The sequence below is a fragment of the Neoarius graeffei genome, chromosome 12, assembly GCF_027579695.1.
Source record: "Neoarius graeffei isolate fNeoGra1 chromosome 12, fNeoGra1.pri, whole genome shotgun sequence".
Taxonomy (NCBI): domain Eukaryota; kingdom Metazoa; phylum Chordata; class Actinopteri; order Siluriformes; family Ariidae; genus Neoarius; species Neoarius graeffei.
In genome coordinates, this window is record NC_083580.1 from 19768398 (window position 1) to 19792858 (window position 24461).

The 24461-nt window shown below is 40.7% G+C and overlaps 1 protein-coding gene across 1 annotated transcript in view; it reads left to right on the plus strand.

The window, feature by feature from the left end:
• Positions 1-15893, plus strand: part of ntng2b (netrin g2b) — a 196202-nt gene extending 180309 nt beyond the window's left edge. The window contains exons 5-7 of the mRNA XM_060935624.1: positions 4995-5162; positions 6617-6751; positions 15470-15893. Coding sequence (XP_060791607.1) covers positions 4995-5162; positions 6617-6751; positions 15470-15822 — 656 coding nt within the window. The 3' untranslated portion in view covers positions 15823-15893. The remainder of the gene's footprint in view (positions 1-4994; positions 5163-6616; positions 6752-15469) is intronic.
• Positions 15894-24461: the final 8568 nt, after the last annotated feature.

The window sequence follows — 24461 nt, forward strand, 5'->3', positions numbered from 1 at the left end:
AGTCCCTTAGAGCAGCATTTCTCAACCTTTTTTCAGTCACGGCACCCTTCAGAAGTATGCAAATTCTCATGGCACCCCCATATAAAATATACGCAGTCACGTTGACCATACGCTGACCCCGGCAGTGACGTTGTGACATGGGAAAGGGGGCCGTGAGACAAATTTTGATGATGCATGAGGCGGCGATGATCTGCATTAGTGTAACTATCGCTTTTTTTAATTTTAATTCATTTTATTTATTTCAATGTTAGAATATATAATTTTTTGATGGCACCCCTAATGAAGCCAGACGGCACCCCAGGGTGCCACGCCACCCCGGTTGAGAAAGGCTGCCTTAGAGGGTACTGCCCCAGTGACAAGCCACTGTACTCCTAAAGGTACAATAATATACTTTACATGTTTTAGTTTTATTTTGCCAGTGTCCTTTTATTTTAATGCTGTGTTTATTGCTTATAGTACTTTGGTCATATCCATCATATTGAATATTTGTGTAATTGAACGTTATATTAAAAGCTTATTATTTGAAATATAAAACATCCAGGACTTGTAGGGGAAGTCATTTTAACATCAATTAGTATTTTCTAGCATTTGAATGCAACATTCGGAAGCTAGATGAACCAAGATTAAGTCTTTTAGTTTTGCTTGTTTTAAAATAAGAATTTTTGAATAAATAGGCCCATTCTGCATGGATCCACATGGATGGTTCATGGATCCCCTGGGTCTCCACATGAATCTGTGCCCTGAGCAATTTACCCATAAAAACAATATACACTTCCTAATCTGCATATATATTGTAATTGCATATTTTTGATGGAGTTTTCCTTTAAATATAATGTTCTTCAGATAATTAAACTATGAAAACATATTTCTGTTGGTTAAACATACAAAAGTTTATACTGTTTACTATATACTCACACTGTCTATCATGTGAAGATAAATAAAGCCACTTCATACATAGTCCATTTTGGTTCTTTTTAGAAATTGGGTATTTAGTTATGTGCTCTGTAACCAAAGATGCCAATTTTTCTACCTTGCCTAATAAGGACTACATCCATGCTAATTTATTAGTTGTTTAACTCAAGTCACAAGTCAGTCAGTGTGTGACTCAGACTCAAGTCAGACTTGAGTCAGTGGCCAGATGTAATTGACTTTTGTTTATTACAGACGTTACAGGTTCATCTCCGGTAACCTTGCCAACATGACCCTCACATGACGGATATGATCCTCTGGGCTGAAAGAGAACACCAGGATATTATTGATAACTACCCAGACATACCTGTGTAGCATTTCATGGACAACCCCATTTACTGAAACGTGTGGAGCAATGACATTGGCATAACCAGAGTACCAGTCAAAAGTTTGACTATTTTCTACATTGTAGAACCATACTGAAGACATCAAAACTATGACATAACATCTGGAACATATATGTGATTATGTGGTAAACAAAAAAGTGTTAAACAAAATAAGTTTCGTATTTTAGATTCTTCAAAGTAGCTGCCATTTACCTTGATGATGCTTTGCACACTATTGGCATTATCTTAACCAGCTTCATGAGGGAGTCACCTGGAATGCTTTTCGATTAACAGCTGTGCCTCGTCAAAAGTTAATTAGTGCGATTTATTGCCTTCATAATGTGTTTGAGATCAAACAGTAAATAGTAAATAATAAATCATACAGTAAATGACCCTGTTCGACAACAGTAGTAGTCCATATAATGTCAAGAAACGTCCAACTAAGTAAATAGAAACGACATCCATCATTACTTTAAGACATGAAGCATCTTTTAATTAATAAAAATAAAGAAAAAACATTGAATTAAAAGGTGTGTCCAAACATTTGAGTGGTACTGTATAAACACTAACTGACCACTTTAACAGGAACTTGTTCTTGATTCTAATGCCGCTTTTCCACTACAAACGCGGCTGAGTTGGGCTGAGCCGTGCCGTGCTGAGTTGGGCTGAGTCGAGCTGAGTGGGGCTGTTGGAGTTGCATTTTGACTACAACCGCGCTGAACCGTGCTGGCTGGAAGTGGGTGGACACATTGGGTGGAGTTAGCGAAAGTGGGTGGACGTCACGTGATGTCGTTAAGCAGCGCAAACAGTGACATCAGTGAGCTTTTAAGCGGTAGTCTCACGACCCGGATAGTAAACAATAAACATGGAGGACATGGAGTCGTTAGTGTTGCTGGTCTTGGTGCTGTGGCTTGTTGTCACCGACAATGCCAACAGATACTGGCAAGAGTGTATAGATGAGGCGAGGCACATAAGGCTTCAGAAATTCTCGTAATTCGTAATTCTTCTTCTTCCGGGTTTACGGTGTTTACAGATCCCAGCGTGCTCGTGGGGCGTGTGAGGACACTCCTCCTCACCAATCAGTGCACAGGGGAGTGTCTGCTCACGCCCCCAGCCTCACTCGGCTCGGTTTGGCTCGCTTCAGCCCCACTCCAAAACTGTGCGAGTTTTAGGGGCTAAGTAGGGCTGAAGCGAGCTGAGTCGTGCTGTTCTTTGGTAGTCGAAACACGAGCCGTGTCGGGCTGAAGTGAGCTGAAGCGAGCTGAAGTGAGCTGAAAAAGGGTAGTGGAAAAGGGCCATAAGATTCCTGTTCTTGGCTGCAGGAGTGCAACCCAATGTGGTCTTTTGCTGTTGCATGCTGAGATGCTTTTCTGCTCACCACGGTTGTAAAGAGTTGCTATGAGTTGTTATGTCCCCTTCCTGGCAGCCTAAACCAGTCTGGCCATTTTCCTCTGATCAACAAGACGTTTCCACCCGCAGAACTGTAGCTCACTCAGTGTTGTTTGTTTTTCGCACCATTCTGTGTGAACTCTAGAGATTGTTGTGTGTGAAAACCCCCAGGAGATCAGCAGTTTCTGAAATACTCAAACCAGTCCATCTGGCTCAAACCAACACCCATGCCACAGTGAAAGTCACAGAGATCATATTTTTTCCCATTCTGATGTTTGAAGTGAACATTAACTGAAGCTCTTGATTTGTATCTGCATGATTGTATGCGTTGTGCTGCTGTTGAGTGATTGGCTGATTAGAGAACTGCATAAAAGAGCAGGTGTATGGGTGTTCTTAATAAAGTGGCCGGTGAGTGTATATTAGGACAAAGACACATTTCTTCATCTTCCTTTTCCATAAAGAAGAATCCATAAAGAAGATCCTGTACTGTTAAGGGTTTTTTTTCCATCTCCGGCCTTCACCATCTCGAGATCAGTCCCCCCGTGTCACCCAGACGTCTGGGGGTGAGTCGCAGAAAAAAGAAAGGAACCCCAAAGTAGTTCACAATCTTTATCCGCAAGTCCCCCCAATACAACGAGAGAATACAGGGATTTTATATATGTGTGTGTGTGTGTGTGAGTGAAACCTTGGATCAATCATGTCATATTAAACAAAGACTATGTTTAGTCTAACAAAGAAGTGTCTTCTCCACTGGATGAAGGTCAGGTTACACAGGAATAGTTTAAAATCACTGTTATAGTATATGTAATAGTCTAAAATAATAAAGGATCTTAAAAAGCTCTAAAATATTAAAATCATAAAGTCTTAACACCTTGTACAGCAATAAGGCTAATATAAATCTATAGAGCTATAAAACTAACTTAAATCATGGCTTTAAATCTAACTTTTAATCCCAAATACACGTTGGATATGCAGCCGTGGGTGTGTGTGGGTGTGTCTGACATCATTGCAGACTTTGGCGCTGTTCAGACACAATAATCTGATCGATAACACACATTTCACATCAAAATAAGCAGAATGTTCTGATGACACGACAGCAACGTCCAGACAGAATGGAACCTTCAAACAATGTCTAGCTGAGCCAGAAGGTCATCCCAACTGAACAGAATGAATCCCTACAACCCTGTCACAAAATAAATTACTCCCTTCTTGGTCAAGAATAAATACTTACAATTATTTATCCTTACAAAGGAATAAAACCTTACATGTACTATTGTTGTTGCTGTTCACATCTCAAAACCATTGGGACTTTGTTGATGATAGTACAAAAAGTAATTCACAAAGTAATAAGACTACCCCATATAGCAGGCACACACTCAGGGATACACTGGAGAGCAAGGTGGAGTGGCCCATGCAATGAAGGCATTTTCTCATTTCTTGCTAAAGACCTCTACCAGGAGTGAGTACACCCAAAGAATTTTAACCACCTCTTTAGTTGCACACTTAATCCAGAGGCAATGGTCCTTGGTACTCAGGGGACCAGGCTGCAGTCTCTCTACAGGGCCAGCATACTTGTGAGAGAGGTTCCTCCAAATATTTATGGTTTCTACTTGCAGGGAATCAAGCATTCCTGGCTGAAAGGGTCCCCGCCTACATGTAACTGGCCTAAAGTTCTTACTAAACTGACCTATTTAGCAAAACTTAAGCATCAAAGCAAAAACTTACCTACGGTATAATCTGTTTGTTCAGTGAAACCCTGCTGGTCAGTTGCTGGTTAGCCTGTACATTCATACACTCTGACACACATATAAGCAAACGTTCAACATTTGTTTCACTTCACTAGACCCACCACTACAGCTGATATTAAAGATTCACTCCAGTCAGCTGATTCAAATCTGTGAATCAGGAATCAATTGCCTCTCTTAGAAATTCTCTTAGTTTTTCCTATCAAAGAGAATAAGTGAGCAGAACAAGAGAAGATGAAGAGTGAGGAAAGATCAAGACCTAAGCTTTTAACTAAAGCTTGAAAATCGCTTTCATCATATGCTCCAAAAAGCTGAAACACCCACCCACCCACACACACAACGTTGAACGAGTAAGGATCTCCACAGATTAAGTGAAATATTGCATTGTCAGCACACTTTCTTCTCCAGATTAGCCTTACACATACCGTACATCTTTTCCTTTTTCTTGTTCTTTTTCATTCATTTCCACCCCCACCCTTTCATCTGCAAATTCATTTTACTCCAACTTTATCCTTTATGTTTGCCATCAGCTCATTATTTATTCTCTTTCCCTCTTTTTCCTCAGACTGTGAGTGTCATGGCCACTCCAACCGCTGCAGTTACATCGACTACCTGAACATTGTCACGTGTGTGAGCTGTAAGCACAACACACGTGGCCAAAACTGCCAGCACTGCCGCATGGGCTTCTACAGGAATTCCTCAGTTGAACTGGATGACGAGAGTGTGTGTGTGGGTGCGTGCTTTATGTTCTACAATCATTTTGTTCAGTTTTGTTAAACTCCTGGAGGCTGAAGAGGAACTCAGTGCATATGTGCTAGCAGAATGTTTAATATTAATCGAGGTGGAGCTTTTCTAGTTTTTTTTCTTTACTAGTATTAAACAAAATTGCAATTTGAGGAAGCTGGAGAAAGGTCTCAGATTGTCAGGACTCCTCTGGAGTGGGAAAAGAAACATGAAAATTTATAGCGGGACTCATTTAGTATAGAAGTAGTCATAACTGTTTCAGTCTATATTGCTGATATTAAAGATTTAGATTTTTATCATTGTTGAATTTTATTAGCTAAAATTGCAAGTATTGCTGTTCAGAAAAAAAAAACCTCTTCTCCAACCATCCAACCAAGAGAGAGAGAGAGAGAGACTATGATGAACAGAAAAGGAATGTAGACTTCCTTACTTTATATAAGTAAAGTAAAGATTTGGCCCCAAATCTCAAAAAACATTGATGAAGTGACCCTTTCCTGTATGTGGCCAAGTTTACATTAGACCGTATCTGTCTCGTTTTCTTCGCGGATGCACTGTCCGTTTACATTAAAATGCCGGGAAACGGGAATCCGCCAGGGTCCACGTATTCAATCCAGATCGTGTCTGGTCCAGTGGTGTGTAAACGTTGAGAATACGCGGATACGCTGTGCTGAGCTCTAGCTGGCGTCGTCATTGGACAACGTCACTGTGACATCCACCTTCCTGATTCGCTGGCGTTGGTCATGTGACGCGACTGCTGAAAAACGGCGCGGACTTCCGCCTTGTATCACCTTTCATTAAAGAGTATAAAAGTATGAAAATACTGATGCAAATACTGCCCATTGTGTAGTTATGATTGTCTTTAGGCTTGCCATCCTTCCACTTGCAAGTGGTAAGTGACGCGCATGCCCGACATGCACTGAGATCACACACACAGCGGCTCAGTCCCAAATCACTGCTCGTGCGCTATACTCGTGCGCTCTGTGAGCTGCGCAGGGCCGGAGTGCGCACCCTCCAGAGGGCACTCGCTGTTCAGGGCGGAGTGATTTGGAGCGCAGGATGCCTGCGGAGCCGAGCGTATCCGTGTATTGGCGTTGCTATGTGCACGCGAATCGTGTATTGGCGTTGCTGTGTGCACACTAATCATTTTAAAAACGTTAATCTGATGATCCGCTGATACGGTCTAATGTAAACCCCACCTGTGTAAGGAAGAGGAGAAGCTCTGGTAGGGTAAGGACCAGTATGACAAAGAGTGTGGTTCAGTGCCCTGTTCTATCATTAATAAAACAGTTTATTTAAAAAGGTAACTTATACCATGTACCAGAACTTATTTCTAGACATTACTGATGTTGAATCGCAGTCAGACCACCTTGTTTTGTTTTATATTTTTTTTAAAGGCAATCAGACCATTTAACTTTTTTTCTGTTGATTTTGGTCTCTCTCTAGAATGCGGCTGTAACCAGATGGGTTCACTACATGACCGCTGTAATGACACTGGATTCTGCCAGTGTAAAGAAGGCACAATGGGCACCAAGTGTGATGAATGTTTGCCTGGTTACCACTGGAAGCAGGGCTGCCAACGTGAGTGCAACACACATACACTATTAATACAGTATTTTACTTTTTTTAATGGGAACCAAATGACTATGGATATAGATAGCCATAGTCGAATACTGTATATTTAACAGTTATTCCACAAAATCAAGTCGTACATGAGCTGATAGCCGATGAGGCGCGTAGCACCGAGTTGGCTCTAAGCCATGTACGACAAGATTGAGTGGAATAACGGTTTTATTCTATCCACATTCACTGGATTTTGAGAAACAGAGCATTTTTATTTTTATTTTTTGCAAATTCGACAAATAAAAACTTTATACAAAACGTCCGACAAAATCATTTCCGCTTAGAATGTAAATAATCCGGCGAAATGACCGTAGCAATTTGTGAAAAATGCTGCTATAATAATTCTTGAAAAAAAAAGATGCGTTCTTACCATCAGATACTTTTATTCCGTATTTTGTTGCTTTTTTGTATTTTGGGGAGGTTTTCTGCTTCTTCTCATCTCATCTCATTATCTCTAGCCGCTTTATCCTGTTCTACAGGGTCGCAGGCAAGCTGGAGCCTATCCCAGCTGACTACGGGCGAAAGGCGGGGTACACCCTGGACAAGTCGCCAGGTCATCACAGGGCTGACACATAGACACAGACGACCATTCACACTCACATTCACACCTACGGTCAATTTAGAGTCACCAGTTAACCTAACCTGCATGTCTTTGGACTGTGGGGGAAACCGGAGCACCCGGAGGAAACCCACGCGGACACGGGGAGAACATGCAAACTCCACACAGAAAGGCCCTCACCGGTCACGGGGCTCGAACCCGGACCTTCTTGCTGTGAGGCGACAGCGCTAACCACTACACCACCGTGTCGCCCTCTGCTTCTTATTATTATTATTATTATTCAGGTTTTTTTTCTGGTTGGCAAACCAACTTAAAGGTGCATTACCGCCATCGACTGGGCTGGAGTGTGGAACAGGAGATTTGGGGGGGGGGACACTATATTTCTTTTAGCTATTTCTGTTTCTTTTAAATACTTGATAATTTGGGGGGGGGGTTGTTTTCGAGTAGAGTTTATATTTCGTCCTCAGTTGGTTCAGGAACATGTGCCGCCATTTTGTTTTTCTCTACTCATGGTATATGAGCTGATAGCCTAGTGGTAGAGTAGCCAAACAGAACACACAATTTCTCATATCCATTGAATGTGGGTAGAATAATTATTGATATAACAATTATAGTACTAGTCAAAAGTTTGGACACACATTCTAATTAAGTGGATTTTCTTTATTTTTACTCATTAAAAGACACTTCATGTCTTAAAGTAATGATGGATGTTGTTTCTGTTTACTTAGCTGAGCAGTTCTTGACATAATATGGATTACTACAGTTGTGGAATAGGGCTATTTACTGTATGTTTATTATTTACTATTTGATCTCAAATGCATTAAGAAGGCAAGAAATTGGACTAATTAACTTTTGACGAGAAACACCAGTTAATTGAAAAGCATTCCAGGTGACTACCTCATGAAGCTCCATCCATCCATCCATCCATCCATTATCTCTAGCCGCTTTATCCTGTTCTACAGGGTCGCAGGCAAGCTGGAGCCTATCCCAGCTGACTACGGGCGAAAGGCGGGGTACACCCTGGACAAGTCGCCAGGTCATCACAGGGCTGACACATAGACACAGACAACCATTCACACTCACATTCACACCTACGGTCAATTTAGAATCACCAGTTAACCTAACCTGCATGTCTTTGGACTGTGGGGGAAACCGGAGCACCCGGAGGAAACCCACGCGGACACGGGGAGAACATGCAAACTCCACACAGAAAGGCCCTCGCCGGCCACGGGGCTCGAACCCGGACCTTCTTGCTGTGAGGCGACAGCGCTAACCACTACACCACCGTGCCGCCCCTCATGAAGCTGGTTAAGATAATGATATATAATACTATGCAAAGGGTCATCAAGATAAATGGTGGCTACTTTGAAGAATCTAAAATATGAAACATTTTGTTTTTGACACTTTTTTTGTTTACCGCATCATTCAATATACGGTATGTTCCAAATGTTATGTCATGGTTTTGATGTCTTCAGTATTGTTCTACAATGTAGAAAACAATCAAAATACAGAAAAACCTATAAACTGTAAGTGTCCCCAAACATTTGACTGGTACTGTATATCAGCCATGACATTTAATGAGAATGCTTCTTTTTACCTTGTTATAAAATTTAAATTTCATCTATATTAAACAAATTAAATAGAGAATCAGAAGCACTACTCTACTATAATTGTGCAATAATATGAAGTGTTTGTTATTCAAGCCAACCGGTTTGTACATTTTCCCCTTATCCTGTGTAAACATCTTACCATGGATCCATTATGAGCATGCCTTAAACTCCACTTTTATCCACCATATATAGGTCATGCAATATTTAAACACTCAATCCCCACATCATAACATCAAAATGTTATTAGAAGTACTATAGAAGTGTAGCAATTTGTGTTGTGGAGATTTATGAATTCACAGAGGTTTTTTGTACCCAACTCCCCAGCTGCATAAAGGAACTGCATCTGTAAGATCAAATGGGCTTTAAGCGAGAATTGCTTACTGCTGGCAAAAGAAAAGAATAAGAAGATTCCTGTGTGTATTCACTTATGAAGTACAATGCAACATGTTTATATTTTTATTAGATATTCGAGAGTTATGCTTTTTCTGGAACTCAATTTACGATTCTTTCCTGTCAACTCAACAGTGGTGTAGTCGAGTCATTAAACCTCGAGTCCGAGTCCAATCTCGAGTCCCCAGTGTTCAAGTCTGAGTCAAGAACAAGTCATTAAAAAAAAATTTGAGTCGAGTCCATGTCGAGTCCAAGAGCAAGACTCCAACCGCACCATTTGACGGTGGCTGTTTTAGCGACATTAACATTAGTTTGTTCCTGAACATGACGTATGAACAGGTGAATGTGCTTCTCTTTGTCAGGGAGTATGAAGTGTTCTGTCAGAGACGGTTGGGAGACGGATGCAAGTGCAGAAGCTGTGTTTATTAATACAAGTGAAGACAGGTACACAATCCAGAACGGCAGGCAAAATCATAAAACAGTGAAACAGGCAATAGGTCGAACGAGGCACAAACAGGCGATCATAGACTCTGCAGAATCAAAGACGAGAAACAGGAAATCAGGGATCAGGAAACCAATCAAGGAAATAAGGCTTGGTAATGTGTCAGCAACACAACTCAATACTTCGCAAAGTAAGTGTGTTTTCACAGTTTTTAACATCAGCGCGCTGTGCAGGTGCGAGTCCTGTGCAGGTGCGAGTCGTTTACGGCACGGTGTAAGAGAGTTGGCGCATGTGCTGTCCGAGAGTCTATCTGATGCACGTGCCAAGGCGCGCAGGTGTGACACTCTTACACGAAATTAGTACAACATTAATATAGATATAAATATCTTATGCCAAATTATTATGGCATGTTACAAAAAATAAAGAAAAAATCCAAGTCCTCATCTCCATTTTCCGAGTCCTAATGCAGTTAATGCGTGAGTCCAAGTCCGAGTCATCAGTGCTCAAATCCAAGTTGAGTCACGAGTCCTTAAAATTAGGGCACGAGTCGGACTCAGGTCCGAATCCTGGACTCGAGTACTACAAGTCTGCAACTCAATTTACCAACTAAAAATAGATGACAGTATTAAGCCCGACCTCCCTGTCTCTGTCCAGGAGACAGAGAACATTGGAAACCAATAGGGAATGTTTTGGGTGATTTTTCCTTCATTGTTCTTTTTTTTTTTTTAAACATCAGACCATAGAACACAGTTCCAGTCAAGGTTGTAGGAGCATTTCGCAAACTTCAGGTGCTTAGGTTTGTGGTTAACTGACAGAAAAGGCTTTTTTCTGGCAAACCTTCCAAATCTGTCGGCGTGGTGGTAGTGTGTGATGGTGGTTTTGGAGACTTGGAAACCCTAAGATTTTACCTTTTCTTGTAATTCACCAACAGTGATCCATGGGGATTTTTTTTTTTTGCCTGTCTTACGCTCCTCACTGTACGAGAGGGACAAAATAAACTTGGGTCCTCTTCCAGACATGTTTGTAACAGTTCCAGTTGGTATCCACTTTTTTTTAAATTGCCCTAACAGTAGAAATGGACATTTTCAGTCGAGTAGCTATTTTTTTTTTAATCACCATTCCCTGATAATCAACACGCTTCTCCCTCATTTGATCTGTGTGTTCAAATGAGGGAGAAGTGTGTTGATCTTTCCCATGTTGATGTTGAGGGAATTTGGCCTCTGTGTCACCTCATATTTGTCCCCCAGTTAATCAGGAAGTCATGGATTACAGGTTGAAAGTTCCTACATACACCAATCATCTCAAACACGTGCAATTTAAATGGGAAACGTGCTTCAATTACATTGTTTTCACCATCATTTCCAGGGGTGCCAATAATAGTGGCACATGTTTTTGTTGAAAATAATTCTTGATGGATTTGTTTTTCTCTGAATAAATTTATTTCAATTAAAGGTTGGATTTTTCCCATTTTTTCAGTGTGAGATGACGCGACTTCACCAAAAGGTGGATTTTTTTTATAACCCCTTTTTACTAATCTATACAAGGGGTGCCAATAATTGTGGAGGGCACTGTATGTCTGTGGATATGTGTCATACAAGTTGATGGATGAATGTGCCCATTTAATGTGTGTCTGTGTTTGATATATGCCTGTATGAGGGTTACACATACACGTGTGTGAGTTTTCAGTAGCATGGGATGCATGTGTGAAAGTTGCATATGTGAAAATGTCCATGATTTGTATGTGTTTGTGTAACAAAAGTCTGAAATATTTCTTACATGGCCCCTCCTACATACTAGCTTGTTAAATCTTTAACTTGGAGTATAGAGTTAAGCAGTATTGTAGTCGAGTCACTAAGGCCCTGTCCACACGGCAACGGATTCAGGTGAATCTGATAAAATTGTTTATCATTTCGGCCTGGCGTCCACACGGCACCGGCGTTTTGGGTGCCCCAAAACGATATTTTTTGAGAACGGGTTCCAGAGTGGAAAAATCTGGCAACGGCGCCGTTGCAAAGTCGTCTGGATGAGTAGAACGGATTTGTTTACGATGACGTCACAACCACATGACTAGAACAAGCGGCACTCTCGCGCGCATCATTCGTAACAACAGAAATTGAAATTGTTTACACATTAACCTGACTGACCTGCCAGACAGACAATTTACACCTGCTTTGATGAACAGAAAGTACAGCCTTCCACACAAAGCAACAGTTACCTGACTATAATGGAGGCAGAGGGGAAAAGGGTCAGAAGACCCTTCAACAGACTGTTTTGTATGAACCACTGCATTGCATTCACTTTTGTATACAGCTTTTCTTTTAAATAAACAAGTAACTGAACCATTTCTTGAATTTCTTTTTTTTATTGGATAAGACTGCTTTTCAAAATGTTCACACACAATATAAAAAGTTATATAAATTATATAAAAATGCTTTTCAAAATGTTCACACACCATAAGAAAATTAAGTTATACAAAACTATGCACACTAATAAAACTAATTTGTACACACAGAAGGCACGATTTCCTCGCGTAGTCGCAGCCATCTTCTTCTTGTTGTTGTGTGTTTGTTCCTGTGAGTGCTTCACGCCGGGTAGAAGAAGGGGTTTATGCATGTAACAGACATTGCGTTGTGTTGTTCACCAGTCTTTTTATTCTGAAGAAATGAGACACAAATACACTGCTGAGGACGGGCTGCAAACGTCCAGTGGCATTGGCGCATACATTTCCAAAACGAACTGAAAGAGGCCAGCGCCTCGTTCCCATAACTACCTGCGCTCTTAAAGGGCCAGCGCAGAATTTCCTCACCACTACACACAATGGCAAGTGGAAAAAAATAAACCCGTTATATGCGCATGCGTCCTACTTCTTCTTCTATTGTTCTGGTGTCTCCGATGGGACCGTCTTACAGCGCACGTAGAGGTGTGGCATGTGTATTGCATCGTTTTCAGCAAGCGTTGCGTTGCCATATGTACCTGATATTTTACTGATCCGTTGCCCATGTGGACGCGATATTTTTTTTACCCGCTAAAAAAAAAATCTCGTTGCCGTTGTCGTGTGGATGTAGCCTAAACCTCAAGTCCGAGTCCAGTCTCGAGTCCCCAGTGTTCAAGTCCGAGTCAAGTCCAAGTCATTAAAATAAAATTTCGAGTCGAGTCCGAGAACAAGACTCCAACTGCACCATTTGACGGTGGCTGTTGCTGCCTTTATGTGAAAACGTCTCTGCTACTGTGTTGGACTAACATTACTGCTTGACTGCCTCATTTTAGTTAATAGGCTACAGAAAAAAAACTTGTTCATCGCTCAGCAAGCCCCGCCCACTATCAACAGGGCAAATAACATGAGAGAGGGTTAACACTAGCTAGTTCATTGGTCAGCAAGCCCCGCTATCAACAGACCAATGAATATAGCGTATCACTTACTTCTCTGGGTGGAGTCTTGCCAAATGACGATTGAAGTTCGAGGTTGTCCCCATTATCTCCTGGATAGTTCTTCTACATATGGAACACATAGCAGTGCATTTTTTCCCACTGCACGAGAAGTCTGTATAAGCAAAGCAGATGATCCTAGGGCGTTCTCTCCAGGCATTTTAGCGCCATTAATGTTAGTTTGTTCCTGAACATGACGTATGAACAGGTGAATGTGCATTCTCTTGGACGAATTAGTATAAAAATTAATGTAGATATAAATATCCATCCATCCATTATCTGTAGCCGCTTATCCTGTTCTACAGGGTCGCAGGCAAGCTGGAGCCTATCCCAGCTGACTGTGGGCGAGAGGCGGGGTACACCCTGGACAAGTCGCCAGGTTATCGCAGGGCTTAGATATAAATATCTTGTGCCAAATTATGGCATCTCATCTCATCTCATTATCTCTAGCCGCTTTATCCTTCTACAGGGTCGCAGGCAAGCTGGAGCCTATCCCAGCTGACTACAGGTGAAAGGCGGGGTACACCCTGGACAAGTCGCCAGGTCATCACAGGGCTGACACATAGACACAGACAACCATTCACACTCACATTCACACCTACGGTCAATTTAGAGTCACCAGTTAACCTAACCTGCATGTCTTTTCGACTGTGGGGGAAACCGGAGCACCCGGAGGAAACCCACGCGGACACGGGGAGAACATGCAAACTCCGCACAGAAAGGCCCCGGGGCTTGCCGGCCCCGGGGCTTGAACCCAGGACCTTCTTGCTGTGAGGCGACAGCGCTAACCACTACACCACCGTGCCACCCCAAATTATGGCATGTTACAAAAAATAAAGAAAAAAATCCGAGTCCTTGTCTCCAATTTACGAGTCCGAATGCAGTTAATGCACAAGTCCGAGTCATCAATGCTCAAGTCCAAGTCAAGTCACGAGTCCTTAAAATTAGGGCATGAGTCGGACTCGAGTACTACAAGCCTGGAGTTAAGTATAAGCTTTGAGTTGCAAAATATAAAATCACTCATAGTTAGATGGCTGGAGTCCTGCTAACAAAAGACAAACATGGAGGCCCATGTGCTTTGTTTTGTTTTTTCCTACTTTGTAGTTCAAACACATGGAGGTGAGAAGTGAGGTAAATCTGAAGTCCAACTTCATACTTTAAGTGAAGTTGAACACAGCACTGGACACGTACTCTCTTCTCCTCTGCTCTGATGGAGTGAGAATATTCAAAGCATCCTTTACAGAACAGAAACATTAAAGTAGTTCGTTTAAGGACTCATATACTGACCGAAAGGAACTCACTAATGATCAAGAGTGTGCCTGGAGATCAGGCTTCCTAAGGATTACGAGTCCAGCTTTAATCTGTCAGCGCTAACTGATTATTTGGACCAGGATTAAGAAGGAATAAGAAAGCAGATTTCCAGGAGCACAGTTGGTAATAAACAGGTATAACCCCATAATGCTGGAGTTGGTCATCACCAACATGAAATATAGATGTGTGATCATCAAAGTGTATTTGGTTGTGCGTGCGCACGCGTGTGTGTGATAATTCAGTTTGCCCATGTGGGAGCTGTAAGTGTGTAGAACATATAGCTGCTGTGTTTTGTTCAACCTTAACTGAACTCAGTATTTTTTTCGCCTCTCTGAAACTCTTTCAGTTATTTCCCTTCTCAGCACTTCAGACTGTAACTTATTATGAAATTATTTTTACTTGTAACATGCATCACATCACTGATATAACCATGCCACAAACATCTCGTGGCAGATGGTAGAATCTGTCATGAGCTGCTGATGAATGTTCACGTCAAGTGGCAGTTGTAAATGAATGCTCCTACTAATTGCCTATCCTTTTCATTTTATTATTTGAGGTTTGTTGAAATCAAGATAGGGTCAAAATTATGTGCAAAGGTCAAACATTTACATACAGCACACCGAATATTTGGTTAAATGTCCCTGAGCAAGTTTCACCTTTACCAGACGCTTTTGGTAGCCATCAACATGCTTCTGTCAAAATTCTGACTCAAGAATCAAAATCTGCAGCTGTAATTGCAGCTAAAGATCATTCTACCAAATACAGACCTGTAGGACAAGGGGTTGGGGGTTATATCAACATGGTACATGTTGAAACATGGCATATCAACCAATTATCAACACAGATCTAATAAACGCCTTACAAAACAGTAGGGCATCATAATTCACTGTAATGAAATATAATTGCTCAAAAGTGAACTTAATTTTCTCTCTCCTTAGCAAACGTGTGTGATGAGTTGCTGCTGATGTGCCAGAATGGTGGCACATGCCACCAGAACCAGCGCTGCATCTGCCCACATGAATTTAAAGGTGTCTTATGCCAACACTCACGCTGCGAAGACGGGAAGAAGTGCAACCATGGGGACCACAATGGCGCCTCTGTGCCTGCTCTGAGCCTGGCACTGATGGTGCTGTGCCCGCTCCTCACCCTCCTGCTGGGTTCTGCAGTCCTGCGTCCTGAAACAGTGCCCGTCTTTCTCCCACCGTCACACACATCAGCACACACCTGTGATGGCGCACTGGCCATTACTCTGCTGTGCACCCTCAAGGAACCTAGGACTTCCTGGACATAGAAATAGGGAAGATAAATGACTCAAGATGAGAGATTTGTATTTTTTTTCTTTTTCACAAAAGAAAAACCATAGCCCAAAAAATAAATGATATATACATGTATCAAATATTTATATATATATATATATATATATATACACACACATACACACACTATACAAGTATCAATAACAGCTATGAAGAGTTTAGGCACTATCCTGATTAATGATTTAGGAAAACCATTTCTGGTACCAGGGAGAGAACTACTCAACAGGAAGAGCCAGGAATTTCAGCACTCTGATTGGACGACAAAGAGAGGCTCTGCCTTTACATCACCCTGCTGTGCTGCTGTATGTAATGAATTCACTCTTAAACGCTAAAAAGATATCAAAAAATATCAATGAAATCAATAGTATTTGCAAGCTCAGAAACATTAAGGGTTTATGCACTATTCTGATTAGGAGTAGCCCCCAAGTATAACTATGTCATCAGTTGTTTATCGCAGTGCATTATGGGGGATAGCCGGGGGTCGGTAATTGTGCAGTATAGCGGATGTCAGATTAATTTTACATGAGAGCGATGCAAGAGGAGCAATTTTGCTGTGCTCTGTCATGGAAGACAATGAAATTGGTGATTTAAAGAGGTGGATAGCATGTCGAGGGTTTACAGCAGGAAAATCGGAATCCAAATCAAGCTTGGTGAGAAGGTAAGACGTAAGTGACAAGAATTCGTACAACCTAGAGATTGACCGAGTCTACCACACTATACAACAGCAACATCAAATCTCAGAATGTCTTATCAAAACATTTATAAATGAATGTTTGGTCAAATAAAACTTGATATTAGGAAACATTACAAAAAAAAAAAAACTTTGGAAACCCGCTGATCTGTCGTGTTATGTTCAGTATAAATGCATTTGCTTCAATAAATGCTGCTAGTGAGGTACACTGAACATTATACATACCCGAAAGAGAACCCTTCGTGGTTTGGGAGTTTCATCGGTCCTGGCCAGGCTCGTTCAGCTGCTGAGTGCTTCAGCACGTTGACGGGCAAAGGCCGAAGAATGCTTCTTTGTTTTACAGGCTTTGGAATATCGCTAGTTTCAGACGATGAACAGTGTTGATTGTTATAATCTTCTATAACCAAAGCAATTCCGCAGACCATGGGAATATCGCTGGGTCACAGTTTAAATACGTCTTTTTCCCACCAGAGAAATGTAAGCTACAAAACACTTGTCCATTTCGATTCAGTTCAAAGGTTTTCGTTACGGATTAAACTTATCCATTTCTTTCTTCTCTTCTTCTCGACTGGCAGCTGATAAAAGCTCAAATTAGGTGGTGTTCTCTTTGTTGTGGAGACACAGTAAAGCACACAGCAATTCACTTTAGGCATGGTTAAAACTGGTTAGACAGAAAATGCAATGTTTAACAAAGGCGATAGTAAACAATACGGCGGAGCTGACCCCAGGTATCGCCCATAATGCATTGCGGTAAACAAGCGATGACGTAGTTATGGGTTAGGGTCATTACACAGTTAGAGGAACACTGTACTCAAGATGCACAATATGAAACTTGAACAACAAGAGCGGAAAAAAGCAATGATTACATATCGCTTACATATCACATTCAACTATTTTTGGTACAGATTATATTTGTTTCCTTTTGAACCTATACATAACGGGGAGAACTGTAGTCGTGATACAACATGAATTTTTATCAGCGTGTGCGTGTATTACAGTATCAATGTTACATGCTGATATATTACAGACATTTATTCTGTATAAATGAAAAGTAGGTTCATGAGCACGGCTTATAATTATCTCTACAGAAAAAACATATTCATGAATAATTAAAATGCGATGATTAATTAACTCGTAGATATAGGAAATCTTGATGCAGCATTTGCTAACTTCCTTCTGTTGCTAACTATACGTTCAGAGCGTGACATGCTAGTTTACCTTGATCAAATCAGCTGTAACTCACTTTTGAACAGATTTTCACCAAATTTGGATTGTTAGACATTAGACATATTGAAGGTGATGTAAATATAAATACAAATACACTATATTGCCAAAAGTATTTGCTCACCTGCCTTGACTCACATATGAGCTTAAGTGACATCCCATTCCTAATCCATAGGGTTCAATATGACGTCGGTCCACCCTTTGCAGCTAGAACAGCTTCAACTCTTCTGGGAAGGCTGTCCACAAGGTATAGGAGTGTGTTTATGGGAATTTTTGACCATTCTTCCAGAAGCGCATTTGTGAGGTCACATACACTGACGTTGGACGAGAAGGCCTGGCTCTCAGTCTCCGCTCTAATTCATCCCAAAGGTGCTCTATCGGGTTGAGGTCAGGACTCTGTGCAGGCCAGTCAAGTTCATCCATACCAGACTCTTTCATCCATGTCTTTATGGACCTTGCTTTGTGCACTGGTGCACAGTCATGTTGGAAGAGGAAGGGGCTAGCTCCAAACTGTAAAAACAGTCTGCATGCCTAGGTGCTTGATTTTATACACCTGTGACCATGGAAGTGATTGGAACACCTGATTCCGATAATTTGGATGGGTGAGCAAATACTTTTGGCAATATAGTGTTTAAATAAACCTGGACCGCCAATAATTTAATTGAGTCTAACTGCTGGAAACTGCACCAAAGCACTGGGATATACAGTAGGTTAAGTACAAAAAATACAGTTGGACAAAATAGATCATAAATTAACTGCCTGTCTTGAGTTTCCTGTTTTTGATCTATTACACACTTGTAGATCATTATGTGCACCACGGGCCTCGTTTATCAAGCCCATTTATCAGCAAATTTATTCAGAAATCACTCAAGACGGTGAAGTGTGGTATTCATGAAAATCCAGTAAGTTGGGAAAACGTTTGTATCCTCCTCCTGAGTTTATGTAAATTTATGCATATGAGACCAACACATTGTGTAAATTTACATATAAATAGCTGACATTCCGCAAAGGCTGATTTGCATTATGAGGAGATTTAGTGCATGTCGTACTTAGGAGGCGCTCTTTCACCTCAGTTCACCATTGTTAGTTCTCTGTGACTTTTTTTTTTTTTTCAAATCAGCTATGTCACTACTGTGCTTTGTATAAACCCAATTGCAAAAAAGTTAGGACACTGAGTACAACATAAATAAAAAAAGAATGTGAAGATTTGCAAATCATGGAAACCCTATATTTCATCGAAAATAGTACAAAGACAACATGTCAAATGTTGAAACCAGGGCTTTGAACCAGAATTTTTTTCCTATTGGTTCGTTCCGAACAGAAACGGAATTTTAACGTTTCCGGTTTTGGGTTCCACCATTAAATAGACGTTCCCGAACCGGTTAGAACAAAAAAAATTTTGTTCCCGGAACGGTTAATTACGTTCCCTGTCAGCGGTTCAACAAATGGCTATAAAATTATGTCTCTGTCTTATCCAGCTTAAGCCAAATGTAGGCTAATTCTATTACAGCCTTCATTAAATAAGACAAGAAATAATTCAAAACAATTATTATTTCAAATGTTGGCGATTTGGATTCTCAGTATGTCTTCCCATCTACACAAACAGAAAAAGTGCCAAAAATGAAGGATAATTCGTTTAGTGTATTACCAAAGGCTAGTCAGGCCCTATAGAGGGCTACCACATGACGTCACTGCGCCGCGAGATTTTGTTAGGCGCCATATTGGAAGACCAAGTACACATCTATGCAAGTACATACATTCATAAAACAAACTACACCTGAAATGTAGCCAGGGCCGGTTCTGCCCTAATCTGGACCCGGGTGCAACATCGCGCAACCCCCCCCCAAAAAAACACCAGTCTAAATCAGGACAATCATCACATAACTATAACTATAAACATTTTATATCAACTATTTTAACTAAATGGGCTATAATAAATCAGCCTGCAGGCAGCCACGGCGGGCTGCCTCAGAAAAGTAACCGTTCAATGACGCAACTGAAAGCCTGCAGCCACGGCGGGCTGCCTCAGAAAAGTAACCATTTGTCCTACCTTAAAACTCGTTTTGCTTTTTCTGCCTCCTTTTTTGTATTTTCAACCCTCCGTTTATTTTCTTTCCTTTTCTGAAAACCCGATTTGTGTCCAGACATTTTGTTCTGCTACCAACGAACTAACTCGTCAGGTCTCGTCTCTCGAGCCCGCGATGATTCCCGTGGGAAGGGCAACAACTGATACATTTTTACAAACAGCCAATAGGGAGGTTGCATCGTTCAGGCTCTTCTTTGCTCAGACACTCAGTAATGCACTTACTTATTATCACATGGAGACGTGATAGTAGTCCACCTTCCTGCTCTCTCCATTCAGTCAGCGAACGTCACACAGGAAGTGAACCCCAGCGGGTCATAGAAACTTGCGCAGGAGAAGAATGGCTTTTTTATTTGTAGGCTACGGAAACTTTGAGGAACGAAATAAAAACCGGTATTAACCGGTTACCATTATTTTTAATAAGCGTTTCTGTTCCGGAACATAAAAAATAATAAAGTTTCTGGTTTCGTTTCTGTTCCATGTGAAATAGAAAAAGTTCCCGGTTTTCGTTTTCGTTCCTTGAACCGGTTCAAAGCCCTGGTTGAAACTGAGAAATTTTATTGTTTTTTGAAAAATATACACTCATTTTGAATTTGATGTCAGCAACACATTTCAGAAAAGTTGGGACAGAGACAACAAAAGACTGAAAAAGTTGTGTAATGCTAAAAAAAAACTAATTTGATTAATAGGCAACAGGTCAGTAGCATGACTGGGTATAAAAAGAGCATCCCAGAGAGGTGGAGTGTCTCAGAAGTAAAGATGGGGAGGGGTTCACTGCTCTGTGAAAGACTGCGTGGACAAAGAGTGCAACAATTTAAGAATAATCTTCCTCAGTGTAAAATTGCAAAGAATTTGGGGATCACATCATCTATGGTACATGATATCATTAAAAGATTCAGAGAATCTGGAGAAATCTCTGTATGCAAGAGACAAGGCTGAAAACTGACATTGGATGCCTGTGATCTTCAGGCCCTCAGGTGACACTGCATTAAAAGCAGACATGTGTCTGTAGTGGAAATCGCTGTATGGGCTCAGGAACACTTCAGAAAACCATCATCTGTGAAAACAGTTCATTACTGCATCCACAAATGCAAGTTAAAACCAGATATAAACAATATCCAGAAACACCGCCATCTTCTCTCGGACCGAGCTCTTTTACGATGGACTGAGGCGAAGTGGAAAACTGTCCCGAGGTCTGACAAATCACCACGTCCTCCAGGCTAAAGAGGAGAGGAGACCATCCGACTTATCAGTGCACAATTCAAAAGCCAGTATCTGTGATGGTATGAAGGTGCATTAGTGCACATGACATGGGTAGCTTGGACATCTGGGAAGGCATCATTAATGCTGAATGATATCTACATGTTTCAGAGCAATATGCTGCCATCCAGACAAAATCTTTTTTCAGGGAAGGCCTTCCTTCATTCAGCAAGACAATGCCAAACCACTTTCTGCACGGCTCTGTAGTTAAAGAGTCCGGGTGCTAAACTGGCTTGCCTGTAGTCCAGACCTGTCTACCATTTGAAACATTTGGTGCATTATGAAGCGCAAAATACAATAAAGGAGACCCCAAACTGTTGAGCAAGTGAAATTGTATTTCAGGCAAGAATGGGACAACATTTCTCTTTCAAAACTATAGCAATTGGTCTCCTCAGTTCCCAAACATTTACAGAGTGTTGTTAAAAGTAGAGGTGATGCAACACATGTTCCCGTCCCAGCTTTTTCGAAACGTGTTGCTGACATCGATTTCAAAATGAGCATATATTTTTCAAAAAACAATAAAATTTCTCCGTTTCAACATCTGATATGTTGTCTTTGTACTATTTTCAATGAAAATAGGGTTTCCATGATTTACAAATTATCGCATTCTGTTTTTATGTATAGTTTACACAGCATCCCAACTTTTTTGGAATCGGGGTTGTAATTTACAGGTGATTGCCATTTACCAACACATGCATATGAGTACAAACAAAATCATCATTGAAGCTTTTCTTAATCTTTAAGCGAATTTTCTTAATCGCAAGAATTTGTAGTTCTTTGAGCAAAACAGACATTACATAAAATCAAAGTATAAACTATATATACTGTACATCATTGATTGATAAAGTAACATAATGCCAGTTAATGCTCAATATTGTATAATGTTAGCCAGCTTAATTACATCAAACCAGACAACTGAGCCAGTGGCACTCAATTATAAACCCAACTACAAGTCCAATGTAAATCTGAACTTATCATCCGTTACCAAATCAAATCAGAACATTCGCTAAGAACTAAAGTCCATTGAAAGAGAAGCTAAACAGTATTAAATACTAATAAACAGCAAACTTTCCTCACCAATCTGCTTTACCTCCTGAATAAAGTCCTTCAGAAAATGACGACACACTTATTCTCCAGGCTTCTACAGTGAAAAGTCATTCTTTGTTCAGATATTAGTGATTTGCGACATGCAAATGCTGCACATAAAAATGCCACATTTTGAATCTGATTTCACTCAAAAAGACAAAATCTGAAAACCCATTGACACAAAGACATCAGTGCTATTGACATGTCTGTTTCTGCACAATGCAACATCTAGTTTTCCTACATCTATAACCAGAACAGACACAATTAGGGAAACAAGTCCAGGTTCAATACAATAGATATGAAGAAATTATTACACTGTACATGGAATATAACTTCAATAATAACTTACAAAGACACTTGCACTACACTGAAGGATCTATAAGATGTGACGGATTGGAATATGGCCTTGTAAACAAGATAGGTGGAAATAAGGAATAAATCAAGGTTATTTTATATAACAGAAAAGCAGGTTCATGAGGAAAAAACAAAGAAAAAATGTATCTAACTGTTCATGGTTTTGAAACAATGGACACAGTATAAACTACAGAAACGCAATAATTATTAAAGGATGAATTTAACGGTTTCAGAGAGACTTTCATTATGAGAGATTTTCACACTTGTAAACTTTACAGTAAATATGACTGTTATTTGATCAAGATCTTGGCGGTGTGTTTTAATTGTTTGAAACATTATTATGTCACATATCACCACTTTTTTTTAATAAGAACATTAGCAAAAGCTTTTGAGGTAACTGCTTCACAACACGTCAGTTTGGATCAAACCTTCGTGGGCGTTCTAGGCTCTACTTTCAGTGATTCAAAATAGACTGCAGCCAAGTGAACTAGCCAGTCAAGTAAAGGGAATTTTAAAAAAACCCACTTTCATAGGAATATAATCAGTAACAGTGGTGTCGTGCAGCGTGACACAATTGATTCATTTCCTATAATAGCACATGATGAAGCATTTTATTTTTCTTACACGACAGCAGTCTGCCAATGCTATTAATTTTTATTTATTAAAGATCAACTGATCGTACTTTTTATCTGTTTAGAGTTACATTTAAGTTTATGGAACATCAGAGAAACAAGTTAGAGCCTATAAACCCTCACTAAGTTAATCTCATCTCATTATCTCTAGCCACTTTATCCTGTTCTACAGGGTCGCAGGCAAGCTGGAGCCTATCCCAGCTGACTACGGGCGAAAGGCGGGGTACACCCTGGACAAGTCGCCAAGTCGTCACAGGGCTGACACATCACTAAGTTAATAAGACAAAAAAAAAATAATTTTACCAACAAACCACAAAATATTCCCCCCCATATATATATATATATATATATATATATATATATACACACACACACACTACCGTTCAAAAGTTTGGGGTCACTTTGAAATGTCCTTATTTTTGAAAGAAAAGCACTGTTCTTTTCAATGAAGATCACTTTAAACTAATCAGAAATCCACTCTATACATTGCTAATGTGGTAAATGACTATTCTAGCTGCAAATGTCTGGTTTTTGGTGCAATAGGTGTATAGAGGCCCATTTCCAGCAACTCTCACTCCAGTGTTCTAATGGTACATTGTGTTTGCTCATTGCCTCAGAAGGCTAATGGATGATTAGAAAACCCTTGTACAATCATGTTAGCACAGCTGAAAACAGTTTAGCTCTTTAGAGAAGCTATAAAACTGACCTTCCTTTGAGCAGATTGAGGTGGTGTTTACATTAGACCGTATCAGCGGATCATCAGATTAATGTTTTTAAAACGATTCGCGTGCACACAGCAACGCCAATACACGGATACGCTAATCACATGACTAATTAGACGGCACGTAAGTTGAAATGTGTCAGTGAGGCTCAGCGCTTCCTCCTCAGCGGCTGCGCTCCAAATCACTCCGCCCTGAACAGCGAGTGCCCTCTGGAGGGTGCGCACTCCGGCCCTGCGCAGCTCACAGAGCGCACGAGTGAAGCGCACGAGCAGTGATTCGGGACTGAGCCGCTGTGTGTGTGATCCCAGTGCATATCGGGCATGCGCAAGTCACTCACCACTTGCAAGTGGAAGGATGGCAAGCCTAAAGACAATCATAACTACACAATGGGCAGTATTTGCATCTTACCATGAACAACATTAAGAATGACAAAGCAAAGCATTATATTCATACTTTTATACTCTTTAATGAAAAACAAAAAGGTGATACAAGGCGGAAACAATAGCAGGAAGTGAAGTCCGCGCCGTTTTTCAGCAGTCGCGTCACATGACCAACGTGGCAT